At 40.5% G+C, this 16,824-nt stretch overlaps 1 protein-coding gene across 6 annotated transcripts in view; it reads left to right on the plus strand.

Moving 5' to 3' along the window:
• Positions 1-16,684, plus strand: part of CLIP3 (CAP-Gly domain containing linker protein 3) — a 52,081-nt gene extending 35,397 nt beyond the window's left edge. For 2 of the 6 annotated variants that reach the window (XM_067461653.1, XM_067461654.1), the window contains 6 exons: positions 2,975-3,115; positions 5,089-5,223; positions 7,511-7,634; positions 8,038-8,099; positions 11,255-11,327; positions 12,826-16,684. In XM_067461653.1, the coding sequence (XP_067317754.1) occupies positions 2,975-3,115; positions 5,089-5,223; positions 7,511-7,634; positions 8,038-8,099; positions 11,255-11,327; positions 12,826-12,880 (590 nt within the window). In that variant the 3' untranslated portion in view covers positions 12,881-16,684. The remainder of the gene's footprint in view (positions 1-2,974; positions 3,116-5,088; positions 5,224-7,510; positions 7,635-8,037; positions 8,100-11,254; positions 11,328-12,825) is intronic. The other 4 variants (XR_010908811.1, XR_010908812.1, XR_010908814.1 and 1 more) reach the window with 4 other exon arrangements.
• The last annotated feature ends 140 nt before the right edge of the window (positions 16,685-16,824 follow it).

Below are 16,824 nucleotides of genomic sequence, written 5' to 3' on the forward strand. Positions count from 1 at the left end.
TCCTTCCTTCTCTCCTTCCTTCCTTCTCTACCCTTCTTTCTTTCCTTTCCTCTTTCTTTCCCTCCTTTTTCCCCTCTTTCTTTCACTCTTTCTCTCCTTCCCTCCTTCTCTCCCCCCTTCTCCCTTTCCTTCCTTCCTTCCCCCTTTCTGTATATGTGTTTTGTGTGTGTATATGCATAAATGTGTGTATATATGTGTATTTGTGCATATATATGTAGTTTTGTACATGCATTGTAATGTATTTTGGGGGGGTTGCTTTTTAAGTCCCTTCTGTTGTGTTTCTCAGCGTTTTTATGAGTGATGGTCACTCATTGGCCTGAGAGGTGTCTTGTGTCCAAATTTGGTGTAAATTCGCCCAGTGGGTTTTGAGTTATGTTAATCCCACAAACGAACATTACATTTTTATTTATATAGATTTGGATGCTGTGGTTTTTAATTTTCAATATATTTTTTTATGGATTTTCCATTTTTGTCCAGTCTTTTGACCATACAATAAAGCCTTTTGTTTTCTCCTGTATCTCTTTATCGCCATCTATGTTTCAGTCTTGGAATTGCAGATTGTAAAATAGTTCCCTTTTCAACTATTTCCAGTTTTTGACAGCTCTCTGGTCCCCAACATATTAAATAATCAAGTAGAGTTTCTGTTTTATATCTATCATATTTGCCTTGTTTTTAATTTTTATTGGGTTGAATAATATATTATTATTTAGCTGCCTTTTTCCCTATGGGGAGAAAAGTGGGACAGAAATAACGATGATAATGGTGATGATGATAATATAGAATCATAGAATCATAGAATCAAAGAGTTGGAAGAGACCTCATGGGCCATCCAGTCCAACCCCCTGCCAAGAAGCAGGAATATTGCATTCAAATCACCCCTGACAAATGGCCATCCAGCCTCTGCAAATCCTAGACACTTGGACCTAATGTGAATGTGTGCCATGTTGCTATGTACATGTAAATATAATAATATCTGCCCCCTGGGTTAAACCGCTGAGCTGCTGAATTTGCTGACCAAAAGGTTGGCGGTTCGAATCTGGAGAGCGGGATGAGCTCCTGCTGTTAGCACCAGCTTCTGCCAATCTAGTGTCAGGGTCCCTGCATTGGGTCTGGTCTCAGGAGGCAGAAAGACAAACATCCAGTCTCAGGACAAGTACAAAAGCAAGGTTTATTTTGTCATGATCATGAGACGGGCCAGCCATACCAAACACGCAGGTCTTGGTACTTTCAAGAGTCTGCCACGCCCAATGTCTCTCAGATTTACATTATATAGACAAGATCCTTTGGCACTGCATCAAAAATTATCCAATTGCAAACTACCACCTAGGCTTAATTCCTTATTTAGCACATAGAATAACTCTTCTAATTCCTTATTTGGCACATTAACTCACTGACCTCTTGTAAATCACATGATTTCTTGACACAAGACCCAAATAGCTCTTTCCCCCATATAAGACACTTTGTCAACTTTTTAGCCTTTTGCCTGAACTGTCTTGTGAAAGTTGTTGATTGCACATGTTTCTTAGGTGCTAACCACAAATGTTCCAGACAAGACGGACCCTTAGTCGAAGCTCATTTCTAAATGCAGAGGGGGTACTTTTTAACGTTGATTTCTCTAGTTTCATGATTATTGCCCTATTACTAGCAGTTTGAAAACATGCAAACGTGAGTAGATCAATAGGTACCACTTTGGTAGGAAGGTAATGGCACTCCATTACGTTACCATGACTTAGATGAAGAGCTAGAAGGCAGGATCATCAAGTTTGCAGATGACACCAAATTGGGAGGGAGAGCCAATACTCCAGAGGACAGGAGGAGGATTCAAAACAATCTTGACAGATTAGAGAGATGATTGGCCAAAACTAACAAAATGAAGTTCAACAGGGACAAATGCAAGATACTCCACTTAGGCAGAAAAAACGAAAGACAGAGATACAGAATGGGGGACAATGAGGCCTGGCTCGAGAGCAGTACGTGTGAAAAAGATCTTGGAGTCCTCGTGGACAACAAGTTAAACATGAGCCAACAATGTGATGTGGCGGCAAAAAAAGCCAATGGGATTTTGGCCTGCATCAAGAGGAGCATAGAGTCTAGATCTAGGAAAGTCATGCTCCCCATGCTCTATTCCGCTTTGGTTAGACCACTTTACCTGGAATATTGTGTCCAATTCTGGGCACCACAATTCAAGAGAGATATTGACAAGCTGGAATGTGTCCAGAGGAGGGCGACTAAAATGATCAAGGGTCTGGAGAACAAGCCCTATGAGGAGCGGCTTAAGGAGCTGGGCATGTTTAGCCTGAAGAAGAGAAGGATGAGAGGAGATATGATAGCCATGTATAAATACGTGAGAGGAAGCCACAGGGAGGAGGGAGCAAGCTTGTTTACTGCTTCCATGGAGACTAGGACGCGGAACAATGGCTTCAAACTACAAGAGAGGAGATTCCACCTGAACATGAGGAAGAACTTCTTGACTGTGAGAGCCGTTCAGCAGTGGAACTCTCTGCCCTGGAGTGTGGTGGAGGCTCCTTCTTTGGAGGCTTTTAAACAGAGGCTGGATGGCCATCTGTCAGGGGTGATTTGAATGCAATATTCCTGCTTCTTGGCGGAATGGGGTTGGACTGGATGGCCCAGGAGGTCTCTTCCAACTCTTTGATTCTATGATTCTATGCTGGCCATATGACCTTGGAGGTGTCTACAGACAACGCCAGCTCTTCGGCTTGGAAATAGAGATGAGCACCAGCCCCCAGAGTTGGACAGGACTAGCCTTAATGTCAGGGGAAACCTTCCTGACGGCCTACCAGCTGTCAGGAATTGTGGGAATTGAAGTCCCAAACACTCGGAGAGCCGAAGTTGGCCCATGCCTGGGCTGGAGCTTCCAAAGCATGCAGTTGTTTAGACTCTTCTCAAAAATGTCCAGAGAACGAGATCCAAATTCCTCCCTAAACAATGTTCTTCTTCTTCTCTGCCATTGCAGGAGTGTTTGCCTCGGTGTCCAAGATCACCAAAGCGGCTGACCAGACCCCTTCCTCGGTCACTTCCACCCCTCGGACCCCACGGATGGACTTCTCCCGTATGACCGCCAAGGGACGCAAGGAGAAGGACAAAGACAAGAAAGGTGGGGTTCCTAGCACTTGTTTCCCAGCTGTCATAATAATAACAACAACAACAACAACAACAACTATAGTGAAACTACAACTCCCAGTATTCCATAGCACTGAGCCATTTAAAGGGGGGTGTCAAACCATATGCCCTTAGTAAAACTGCAGCTCCCAGGATCTGATAGCACTGAGCCATGGTAGTTCAAGTGGGTGTCAAACCATACTCCCTTACTAAAACTACAACTCCCAGTATTGCATAGTATTGAGCCATTTAAAGGGGCGTCAAACCATATGCCCTTAGTAAAACTGCAGCTCCCAGGATCTGATAGCACTAAGCCATAGCAGTTCAAGTGAGGTCAAGCTGTGCCCCCTTAGTAAAACTACAACTCCCACAAGCTATTGCATATAAAGGGGTGCCCAGCCATATGCCCTTAGTAAACCTACAACTCCCAGGATTCCATAGCATTGAGCTGTTTAAAGGGGTGCCCAACCATATGCCCTTAGTATAACTACAACTCCCAGGATTCGATAGCATTGAGCCATTTAAAGGGGTGTCAAACCATAAACCCTTAGTAAAACTACAACTTTTAGGATTCGATAGCATTAAGCTATTACATATAAAGGAGGGGGGTGTCAAACCATAAGCCCTTAGTAAAACTACAACTTCCAGGATTCGATAGCATTAAGCTATTACATATAAAGGAGTGGGGGTCAAACTATATGCCCTTAGTAAAACTGCAACTCCTAGGATTCGATAGCATTGAGCCATTGAAAGGGGTGTCCATCCATATGCCCTTAGTAAAACTGCAACTCCCAGGATTCGATAGCATTGAGCCATTTAAAGGGGTGTCAAACCATCTACCCTTAGTCAGACTACAACTCCCATCAGCTACTGCATATAAAGGGGTGTCCAGCTATATGCCCTTAGTAAATCCACAACTCCCAGGATTCCATATCATCGAGCTGTTTAAAGGGGTGTACAACCATATGCCCTTAGTAAACTACAACTCTCAGGATTCAATAGCATTGCGCCATTTAAAGGGGTGTCCAACCATATGCTCTTAATAAAACTAAAACTCCCAGGATTCGATAGCATTAAGCTATTGCATATAAAGGGGTGTCAAACCATATGCCCTTAATAAAACTAAAACTCCCAGGATTCGATAGCATTGAGTGATTGAAAGGGGTGTCCAACCATATACCCTTAATAAAACTACAACTCCCAGGATTCAATAGCATTGAATTAAGCTATTGCATATAAAGGGGGGGTCAAACCATATGCCCTTAGTAAGACTATAACTTGCAGGATTCAATAATAGCACTAAGCTATTGCATATAAAGGGAGGGGGGGGGGATAAACCCATATGCCTTTGGTAAAACTATAACTCCCAGGATTCAATAGCATTAAGCTATTGCATATAAAGAGGTGTCCAACCATATGCCCTTAGTAAAACTACAACTCCTAGAATTCGATAGCATTGAGCTATTGAAAGGGGTGTCCAACCATATGCCCTTAGTAAAACTACAACTCCCAGGATTCGATAGCATTAAGCTATTACATATAAAGGAGTGGGGGGTCAAACCATATGCCCTTAGTAAAACTAAAACTCCCAGGATTCGATAGCATTGAGCCATTTAAAGGGGTGTCAAACCATCTACCCTTAGTCAGACTACAACTCCCATCAGCTACTGCATATAAAGGGGTGTCCAGCTATATGTCCTTAGTAAATCCACAACTCCCAGGATTCCATAGCATCGAGCTATTTAAAGGGGTGTCCAACCATATGCTCTTAGTAAAACTAAAACTCCTAGGATTCGATAGCATTGAGCCATTTAAAGGGGTGTCAAACCATATACCCTTAATAAAACTACAACTCCCAGGATTCAATAGCATTAAGCTATTGCATATAAAGGGGTGTTAAACCATATGCCCTTAGTAAACTACAACTCCCGGGAGTCTATAGCATTGAGCCTTGCTTGTCTTTCCCAGCTCTGAGGAAGAAGTCCCTCTCCGTGGGCAGCCTGGACCGCGAAGGCTTGAAGATCGAGATCGGGGACCAAGTGCTGGTGGCCGGGCAGAAGCAAGGTCTCATCCGCTTCTATGGGAAGACCGACTTTGCCCCAGGTAAGAAGGACAGGTGGGCCGGGCGGAGACCTTCCCAAGCTTTTTCTCATCTCTTACACCAATGGTTCTGAACACCCAAATTTGAATACTGGTGGGGTTGCGGGGGTTGATTTTGTCATTTGAGAGTTGTAGTTGCTGGGATTTATAGTTCACCTACAATCAAAGAGCCTTCTGAACTCCACCAATGATGGAATTGAACCAAACTTGGGACACAGAACTCCCATGACCGACAGAAAACACTAGAAGGGTTTGGTGGGTATTGACCTTGAGTTTTGGAGTTGTAGTTCACCTACGTCCAGAGAGCATTGTGGACTCAAACAATGATGGATCTGGATCAAACTTGGCATGAATACTCAATATGCCCAAATGTGAACACTGGTGGAGTTTGGGGGAAATAGACCGTGACATTTGAGAGTTGTAGTTGTTGGGATTTATAGTTCGCCTACAATCAAAGAGCATTCTGAACTCCACCAATGATGGAATTGAACCAGACTTGGGACACAGAACTCCCATGACAACAGAAAACACTAGAAGGGTTTAGTGGGTATTGACCTTGAGTTTTGGAGTTGTAGTTCACCTACGTCCAGAAAGCATTGTGGACACAAAAAATGATGGATCTGGACCAAACTTGGCACAAATACCTAATATGCTCAAATGTGAACACTGGTGGAGTTTGGGGGAAATAGACCGTGACATTTGAGAGTTGTAGTTGTTGGGATTTATAGTTCGCCTACAATCAAAGAGCATTCTGAACTCAACCAATGATGGAATTGAACCAAACTTGGCACACTGGAAGGGTTTGGTGGGCAGTGTCCTTTGGTTTTGGAGTTGTAGTTCACCTACGTCCAGAGAGCATTGTGGACTCAAACAATGATGGATCTGGACCAAACTTGGCATGAATACTCAATATGCCCAAATGTGAACACTGGTGGAGTTTGAGGAAAGTAGACCTTGACATTTGGGAGTTGTAGTTGCTGGGATTTATAGTTCACCTACAATCAAAGAGCATTCTGAACGCCACCAATGAACCAAACTTGGCACACAGAACTCCCATGACCAACAGAAAATACTGGAAGGGTTTGACTGACATTGACCTTGAGTGTGAGAGTTGTAGTTCACTTATATTCAGAGAGCACTGTGGACTCAAACAATGATGGATCTGGACCAAACTTGGCATGAATACTCAATATGCCCAAATGTAAACACTGGTGGAGTTTGGGGGAAATAGACCGTAACATTTGAGAGTTGTAGTTGCTGGGATTTATAGTTCACCTACAATCAAAGAACATTCTGAACCCCACCAACGATAGAATTGGGCCAAACTTCCCACATAAAATCACCATGACCAACAGAAAATACTGTGTTCTCTGATAGTAATTGGCGACCCCTCTGACACCCCCTTGGGGCCCTCCCAGGGGTCCCGACCCCCAGGTTGAGAAACACTGTCTTACACTACGTTCCTGGGTTATCAATGTCATTTCCTGATTGGATCTATCATAGAAACATGAGAAAAGTTGATTAACCTTTCAAAACTTTGTATTTGCGGGAGGGACGTCCTCCTGCTTTGGTTAGACCACATCTGGAATATTGTGTCCAATTCTGGGCACCACAATTCAAGAGAGATATTGGCAAGTGTCCAGAGGAGGGCGACTAAAATGATAAAAGGTCTAGAGAACAAGCCCTATGAGGAGCGGCTTAGGGAACTGGGCATGTTTAGCCTGAAGAAGAGAAGGCTGAGAGGAGATATGATAGCCGTGTATAAATATGTGAGAGGAAGCCACAGGGAGGAGGAGGGAGCAAGCTTGTTTTCTGCTTCCTTGGAGACTAGGACGCAATGGAACAATGGCTTCAAACTACAAGAGAGGAGATTCCATCTGAACATGAGGAAGAACTTCCTGACTGTGAGAGCCGTTCAGCAGTGGAACTCTCTGCCCCGGAGTGTGGTGGAGGCTCCTTCTTTGGAAGCTTTTAAGCAGAGGCTGGATGGCCATTTGTCAGGGGTGATTTGAATGCAATATTCCTGCTTCTTGGCAGAATGGGGTTGGACTGGATGGCCCAGGAGGTCTCTTCCAACTCTTTGATTCTATGATTCTATGATTCTATGTTTGCTGTAGTTTTTCAATGAATATCTCACAGGGTCTCAAACAATTCGACATCGTTTATGGCACAAAAACAACCTTTCTGGAGTAGTACAACTACTTTCGAAGTAAGGACCACACAATTAAACAGGAAATAACATTTGCAAACCAGGAACAGAACAGAAATGTTTATATTCCTTCTTTTCCAGGCTATTGGTTCGGCATTGAGTTGGACAAACCCACCGGGAAACACGACGGTTCGGTGTTCGGGGTTCGATATTTCACTTGTGCCCCAAAACACGGGGTCTTTGCACCTCCTTCCCGGGTTCAGAGGTGAGTGGATTCCTTATTTCTAAGGGTCCCCAGAGGCCATCTAGTCCACCCCCTTACTTATTTGCAAAAACATAGGAAATATTGGGTTGTTGTAGGTTTATTGCTTATTTTTGTGATGAGTTTTTATTTTATTGTTTTGTATTATTTGTTGTTATTGTTTTTATTATTGTTGTGTTGTGGGCTCGGCCTCATGTAAGCCGCACCGAGTCCCTTGGGAGATGGTAGCGGGGTATAAATAAATACATTATTATTATTATTATTATTATTATTATTATTATTATTATTATTATTATTTTGCAGGTCCTGATTTGATGATCCTAATTCTAAACCGAATTGCACCAATTTCATTTAATGGTTTGCATTGTCTTCAATTGGGTATTAATGGTGGTTGTCTGTGTTGCAGAATCGGAGGCCCGAAGGATGCTCAGGATGGCAATTCGGCAAAGAAGGTCCACCAAGTCACAAGTATGGATTTGTTCCTCATTATCATTCCTTTGCATTGGGATTATTATGATTGGGATTGTGATTGGGACGAAATATTTGCAAGAGTTGGGTTGTTGTAGGTTTTTTCGGGCTATATGGCCATTTTCTCCTGACATTTCGCCTGCATCTATGGCAAGCATCCTCAGAGGTAGTGAGGTCTGTTGGAACTAGGAAAAAGGGTTTATATATCTGTGGAATTACCAGGGTGGGACAAAGGACTCTTGTCTGCTGGAGCCATGTTCTGGAAGCATTCTCTTCTGACGTTTTGCCTGCATCTATGGCAAGCATCCTCAGAGGTAGTGAGGTCTGTTGGAAGTAGGAAAAAGGGTTTATATATCTGTGAAATGACCAGGGTGGGACAAAGGACTCTTGTCTGCTGGAGCTAGGTGTGAATGCTTCAATTAGCATTTGATTGCCTGGCAGTGCCTGGAGCAATCTTTTGTTGAGAAGTGATTATATTTGCAAGAGATGTTTTTTTTTACTCCTATGGCAACGTATTGCAGTCTTAGGATGGCACGTTCAAAAAAACCTAATAAGTTTAGATACTTCAATAGGAGGATCATTTCATATACGACCCCCCATATCCACAGAACCAATGGTTTCAGTTATCCACATCTGACAATATATGTCCCTTCTAGGTCTTACAAGCAATTCTGTAAATGGACGACCTAGGAAAAAACATACAACACTTTAATCATATTGGATTCTAAGGAGAATTTATTTACTTTGGGATTCTTTGTTGTATTTTAATAAATTTGTTTAATGGTTTCAGTAAAATAAATAAATAAAATAAATAAAATAAATAAAATAAATAAAATAAATAAAATAAATAAAATAAATAAAATAAATAAAATAAATAAAATAAATAAAATAAAATAAATAATGGTTTCAGTGTTTTTAAGTATATATTTTTAAATCCTATTTTAATGTTTGTATTGCTTCTGGTGTCAGCCACTTTACACCACTTTGTAGAGAGATAAAGCAGGATAGAAATTAATAATTATCCTTGATAATAATGCATCCTTGAAGTGACTGGACTGACCTTGAGGGAGCTGGGGGTGGTAACGGCTGACAGGGAGCTCTGGCGTGGGCTGGTCCATGAGGTCACGAAGAGTCGGAGACGACTGAACGAACAACAACATAATTATAATCTATATAAATAAAAATGTAATGTTCATTTGTGGGATTAACAGAACTCAAAAACCACTGGGGAAATTGACACCAAATTTGGACACAAGACACCTAACAACCCAATGTATGTCCTTCACTCAAAAAAATTGATTTTGTCATTTGGGAGTTGTAGTTGCTGGGATTTATAGTTCACCTACAATCAAAAAACATTCTGAACCCCACCAACGATGGAATTGAACCAAACGCGGCACACAGTTCTGCCATGACCAACAGAAAATACTGGAAGGGTTTGGTGGGCAGTGTCCTTTGGTTTTGGAGTTGTAGTTCACCTACATCCAGAGAGCACTGTGGACTCAAACAATGATGGATCTGGACCAAACTCTACAAGGATACTCAATATGTCCAAATGTGAACACTGGTTGGAGTTTGGTGAAAATAGAATCCTGACATTTGGGAGTTGTAGTTGCTGGGATTTATAGTTCACCTACAATCAAAGAGCATTCTGAACCCCACCAATGATAGAATTGGGCCAAACCTCCCACACAGAACCCCCATGTGGGCCACAGCAACGCGTGGCAGGGGACAGCTAGTAATCTATATATAAATGTAATGTTTGTTTGTGGGAGAAACATATCTCAGAAACCACTGCATGGACTGACATTAGATTTTGACACAATACATCTAATAATCCAACGAGTGTCCATCACCCCTACAAACACACAAACCCCCCCAGCAGAATGGACTTTAACCCCCCCCCCCAAATAAACCATATATACATATATACATACATTCATATACATATACACATGCACACATGCATATATACACACAAGCACATACAAATATACACATATACACACATACATATACACCTACACACATATACACATACACATACATGCAGACACACACACACATATATACACACAAGCAAATACAAATATACACATATACACACATACATATACATCTACACACATATACACATACACATACACACATATATGCATACTGTATACACAAGCACACACATAAACAACACTATATATATACACACACAAACACACACACACATATAAACACAGAAATACACAAATATATACACACATATACACACAAACACACATATATACACATATACACAAATATACACACACACATGGACACAAGACACCTATCAGCTCAACAAGTGACCATCACTCATAAAAACACTGAAAAACACAGCAAAAGAGGCTTAAAAAGCCCCCCCCCCAAAAAAAACCAAAACATTACAACGCATACTCAAAACCACATATACACACACACACATATATATACACACACATATACACATATATACACACATAAAACACATATACACAGACTGGGCCACAGCAACGCGAGGCAGGGGACGGCTAGTAATACATAAATATTATGAGTAATAATATCTATGTATTATTATTATGAATAATAATAATGTATATCCTGCCTTATCTCTCTGGATAATAATAGATATTATTATTATTGCTATTATTAATACATATTGATTTAGGATTGTCTATGCGCCCTCGTCTTTCTCTGAAAACCCTATCCTAGTTTACCCTACCTTGTTCATGCCCAGCATTTTTGAATTTTAAATTTTAATTATTACATTTGGCCCGGCCATAGGTTTTAAATGCTGTATGTTATTGATATTGTTATTGCTTATTGCTTATTGTGTACTTTCTGGTTTTCTGTTTATTTTAACTGTTTTGTATTGACTATATGTTATCGACTTTGTTTATTGATGTGCTGTGGGCTTGGGGAGATGGTAGCAGGGTACAAATAAAGTTTTATTTATTATTTTATTATTATTATTATATACATAGTTGGGCGGGCAAACCTAACTTCAGTATTGCATGATTATCTTGGCCCTTTAGGATCTAGTCTGGTTCCTCCGTAGCTGCCTAAGGTGCATCTACACTGTAGAATTAACACAGTATTAAACCACAATGTGGTGGAATCAATTTTTTCTCTCTCTCTCGCAGTTTCACAGCCAAAGCGCAACTTCACAGCAGTCAGAACCCCGAAAGACATCACGTCGGAAAGCTCTATTTCTAGGTAAGCGAAGTTTCATTTCATACAGCCCGGAAAACTCACAGCAATCTACGATTACTATTTTTCTTATTATTATTCTCATTATTATTATTATGCTGTCACGCGCTGGGCCTGGGAACGGGTCTGTAGACAGGTCGTGTTTTCTGAATGCCTAATGGGACGCCGGGGGTGCCTCGGCTGAGAGGCCTTTCGGATTTCCCCACACAAAGGTCTTTTAAAGGCTTAGAAAGTTCAAGAAAGTTTTTATTGTTGCTTAATTTTTTAATAAATCAAACAAATAATTCAAGGCTTTGAATCAACTGTCCCATAAGGGACAGGCAACTTTCTTCATAAACGGTTTCTTCCTTCTATAAGGGAAATCCTTGACCCCTCCTTGGGCAATCTGTATTTAGGCTTTGCTGGCGTGGGGTCCCTACACCCGGTTCCAATTTGCGTTATGGCTGCCGCGAGTGGTCCTTACCAAACAGAGTCCTTTAGTAGATTTCCAAGAGGAAAGAAGGCTTTCAATTCCCAGCGAAGGCTGGCTGTAGAGTTGTGGAACTAAATTCCCCAACAAAGGCTATGCTGTAGTTCCCTGCAGAGCTGTGGGACTGGATCCCCCCAGCAAAGCTGTGAAAGATGAAGCTTTCTACAGGTGGAACTGATTCACGTCCTGTACGAAAGGCTTCTCTGTGTGAACTGAACTAGAGGTCCCCTTTTCCCCTCCATAACCCAGAAAAAGGGGCGGAACTAAAGAACATAATGATAATTGATAGGTCATTGGCCCTATGATTGCAAACCAAGGGAAGCCACCTTATTGCAAAATGCATGGAACTTTGGAATAGCGGAACTAAAGAACATAATGATAATTGATGGGTCATTGGCCCTATGATTGCAAACCAAGGGAAGCCACCTTATTGCAAAATGCATGGAACTTTGGAATAGCGGAACTAAAGAACATAATGATAATTGATGGGTCATTGGCCCTATGATTGCAAACCGAGGGAAGCCACCTTATTGCAAAATGCATGGAACTTTGGAATAGCGGAACTAAAGAACATAATGATAATTGATGGGTCATTGGCCCTATGATTGCAAACCGAGGGAAGCCACCTTATTGCAAAATGCATGGAACTTTGGAATAGCGGAACTAAAGAACATAATGATAATTGATGGGTCATTGGCCCTATGATTGCAAACCAAGGGAAGCCACCTTATTGCAAAATGCATGGAACTTTGGAATAGCGGAACTAAAGAACATAATGATAATTGATGGGTCATTGGCCCTATGATTACAAACCAAGGGAAGCCACCTTATTGCAAAATGCATGGAACTTTGGAATAGCGGAACTAAAGAACATAATGATAATTGATGGGTCATTGGCCCTATGATTGCAAACCAAGGGAAGCCACCTTATTGCAAAATGCATGGAACTTTGGAATACAGGCAAACACTCAATAGAAAGGAAAATAAGTTGGAGCTCCTGGTACAGCCGTACAATTATTATTATTTCTCTTGCAGGTTACTCTTCTGCTGCTGGTTCCCCTGGATGCTGCGTGCCGAGATGCAGTCGTAAACATCTTTTGATCGTCCTTCTTTCCTTCCCTTCTTCCTCCCATCCCTTCTTCCCTGCTGTTTCTTCTTCGCTCTCCAAGTAATCAAAAGAAAGACTGCTCTTCGGATCTCGTTTCTTTTTCCTTTTCTCATCTCTCCTTCCCCGATGGCTGTTCTAGTGAACCCCAGTGCCTTGTTAAGACATATTTGAACACCGTCCCGACACCCACGTCCCCAGGTAGTTTGTGAGAAATAATGTTATGCGGTCCTGCGTTCGGTTTCCTGGCACACAACAATATAATCTAGGCACACAACCTCTCTCCGCCGCACCTACTTCCTTTCCCAGAATTAGGATAAAGGGATTTATCAAAGGACAGGCTTAGAGGGTAGGGTCCCAAGAAAAGGCTCTGCTCTTTCCCCATATATATACATATATATATATATATATACACACACACACACACACACACACATACACACACTCTCCAAGGCCCATTTTGGCAACACCAAAAATCCTAGGTTTGCATCTTATTGGCAACAAACCAGGATTAAAACAACAATCCTAGGTTTGTTTAGTGTTGCACTAATTGGAAGAGCCAAGCAGTTGCAGCTTGCTTGCAATAAACCAGGATTAAACCAATACTCCTGGGTTTATTTAGTGTTGCACAGGCTGTCAGAGCTGGTTTGCACTAAACCAGGATTAAACTAACAATGCCAGGTTTGTTTACTGTTGCACAAAATGGAATATCCAGTTTGCAATAAACCAGGATTAAGTCAACAATCTGAGGTTTCCTTAGTGTTGCACCAATTAGAAGAGCCAAGTAGATGCAACTTGCTTGCAATAAACCAGGATTAAACCAACAATCCTAGGTTTATCTAGTTGCACAAGATGGAAGAACTGGTTTGCACTAAACCAGGAGTAAACCAACAATGCCAGATTTATTTAGTGTTGCACAAACTGTAAGAGCTGGTTTGCAATAATCCAATATTAAATCAATAATGCTAGGTTTATTTAGTGTTGCACAGGATTAAGACAACAATCCCAGGTTTGTTTAGTTCTGTACAAGATGGAAGATCTGTTCTGCAATAAACCAGGATTAAAACAACAATTCCAGGTTTGTTTACTGTTGAACAAAATGGAATATCCAGTTTGCAATAAACCAGGATTAAGTCAACAATCCAAGGTTTGCTTGATGTTGCATTAATTAGAAGAGCCAAGTAGATGCAATTTGCTTGCAATAAACCAGGATTAAACCAACAATCCCAGGTTTATTTAGTGTTGCACAAGATGGAAGAACTGGTTTACAATAAACCGGGATTAAACCAACAATGCTAGGTTTATTTAGTGTTGCATAAACTATAAGAGCTGGTTTGCAAAAAACAAAACAAAACTGGAATTAAACCAACAATCCCAGGTTTATTTAGTGTTGCAATAATTGGAAGAGACAAGTAGACACAACATGTTTGCAATAAACCAGGATTAAATCTACAATCCTAGGTTTATTTAGTGCTGCACAAGATGTTAGAGCTGGTTTGCAATAAACCAGGATTAAGTCAACAATCCTAGGTTTGCTTAGTGTTGCAAAAATTAGAAGAGCCAAGTAGATGCAACTTGCTTGCAATAAACCAGGATTAAACCAACAATTCCAGGTTTGTTTACTATTGCAAAAAATGGAAGATCTAGTTTGCAACAAACCAGGATTAAGTCAACAATCCTAGGTTTGCTTAGTGTTGCACTAATTAGAAGAGCCAAGTAGATGCAACTTGCTTGCAACAAACCAGGATTAAACCAACAATCCCAGGTTTATTTACTATTTCACAAAATGGAAGATCTAGTTTTCAACAAACCAGGATTAAGTCAACAAGCTTTGCTTAGTGTTGCAAAAATTAACTTTGCTTAGTGTTGCAAAAATTAGAAGAACCAAGTAGATGCAACTTGCTTGCAATAAACCAGGATTAAACCAGCAATTCCAGGTTTATTTACTATTGCACAAAATGGAAGAGTTAGTTTGCAACAAACCAGGATTAAGTCAACAATCCTAGTTTTGCTTAGTGTTGCACTAATTAGAAGAGCCAAGTAGATGCAACTTGCTTGCAATAAACCAGGATTAAGTCAACAATCCCAGGTTTATTTACTATTGCACAAATGGAAGATCTAGTTTGCAACAAACCAGGATTACCGCAACAATTCTAGTGTTACACTAATTGGAAGAGCCAAGTAGATGCAACTTGCATGCAGTAAACCAGGATTAAACTAAAAATCCCAGATTGGATTATCGTTGCACCCCAAAAATAGGCGTTATGTGTTTTGCAAACCACTCTTTCCCAATTTTATTACCAAGTCTAAATGCTTTTCTTAAGAAACCATAACTCCCAAATCAAGTAGCCATTTAGACTGGGGATTTGGGGAGTTGTAGTCCACCTAAGTCTCTTTGTATAGATGCAGACTGAGCTCCCGATCCAAGCGGTGCTTTTCTTTCTTTATTTCTTTCTGAGGAAGCGGAGCAAACACAGCGTTTGAGAGGCACTCCGAGTGACATGTAGTGTGTGTTAGCAGCTGTACTTAGCGTACTACGTCTTTGTTGAGATTATAATATACAGGGAAATCACCCCGTGAACAGCCTTCGATGGTGTGCCGTGTGTGTCCCTCTCTGTGTATATACAATAACACTTTCCTTTATATTATATTATATATATGCGGTATATATATACAAAGGTGGAATTTTATCCCATTAGGCTTCATTCCATTTAGGGAATGTTTGGAACACATTTCTGATTTTGTTTTTTCCGAGACAGCCAAAAAATTAAATTAAAATAAAATAAAATAAAATTGGAAGTTTGATGCCATTTAGACTTAATTTTACAGAAGTTTGTTTGGATTTGCTCCTTCCAAGTTCGGACTAAAATACGGAGTGGACGCATTGCTCCGAAGCTTACGTTCCTAATAAAATAAAATAAAATAAAATTGGAAGTTTGATGCCATTTAGACTTAATTTTACAGGAGTTTTTTTTTTGGGTTCGCTCCTTCCAAGTTCGGACTAAAATACGGAGCGGACACACTGCTCCGAAGCTTACGTTTCAAATAAAATAAAATAAAATTGGAAGTTTGATGCCATTTAGACTCAATTTTACAGGAGTTTTTTTTTTTTGGATTCGCTCCTTCCAAGTTCGGACTAAAATACGGAGCGGACGCATTGCTCCGAAGCTTATGTTCCGAATAAAATAAAATAAAATAAAATTGGAAGTTTGGTGCCATTTAGACTTAATTTTACAGGAGTTTTTTTTGGATTCGCTCCTTCCAAGTTCGGACTAAAATACGGAGCGGACGCATTGCTCCGAAGCTTATGTTCCGAATAAAATAAAATTAAATTAAATTGGAAGTTTGATGCCATTTAAACTTAATTTTACAGGAGTTTTTTTTTTGGATTCGCTCCTTCCAAGTTCGGACTAAAATACGGAGCGGACACATTGCTCCGGAGCTTCCGTTCTGAATAAAATAACATAACATAACATAAAATAAAACTGGAAGTTTGATGCCATTTAGACTTAATTTTACAGGAGTTTTTTTTTGGATTTGCTCCTTCCAAGTTCGGACTAAAATACGGAGCGGACGCATTGCTCCGAAGCTTACATTCCAAATAAAATAAAATAAAATAAAATAAAATAAAATAAAATAAAATAAAATAAAATTGGAAGTTTGATGCCATTTAGACTTAATTTTACAGGAGTTTTTTTGGGATTCGCTCCTTCCAAGTTCGGACTAAAATACGGAGCGGACGCATTGCTCCGAAGCTTCCGTTCCGAATAAAATAAAATAAAATAAAATTGGAAGTTTGATGCCATTTAGACTCAATTTTACAGGAGTTTTTTTTTTGGATTCGCTCCTTCCAAGTTCGGACTAAAATACGGAGCGGACACAATGCAGTTCCTATCGATTGTGACGTTTTATGCTTCCCAAAAATATTG

The sequence above is a fragment of the Anolis sagrei genome, chromosome Y (genome assembly GCF_037176765.1).
Source record: "Anolis sagrei isolate rAnoSag1 chromosome Y, rAnoSag1.mat, whole genome shotgun sequence".
Taxonomy (NCBI): Eukaryota; Metazoa; Chordata; class Lepidosauria; order Squamata; family Dactyloidae; genus Anolis; species Anolis sagrei.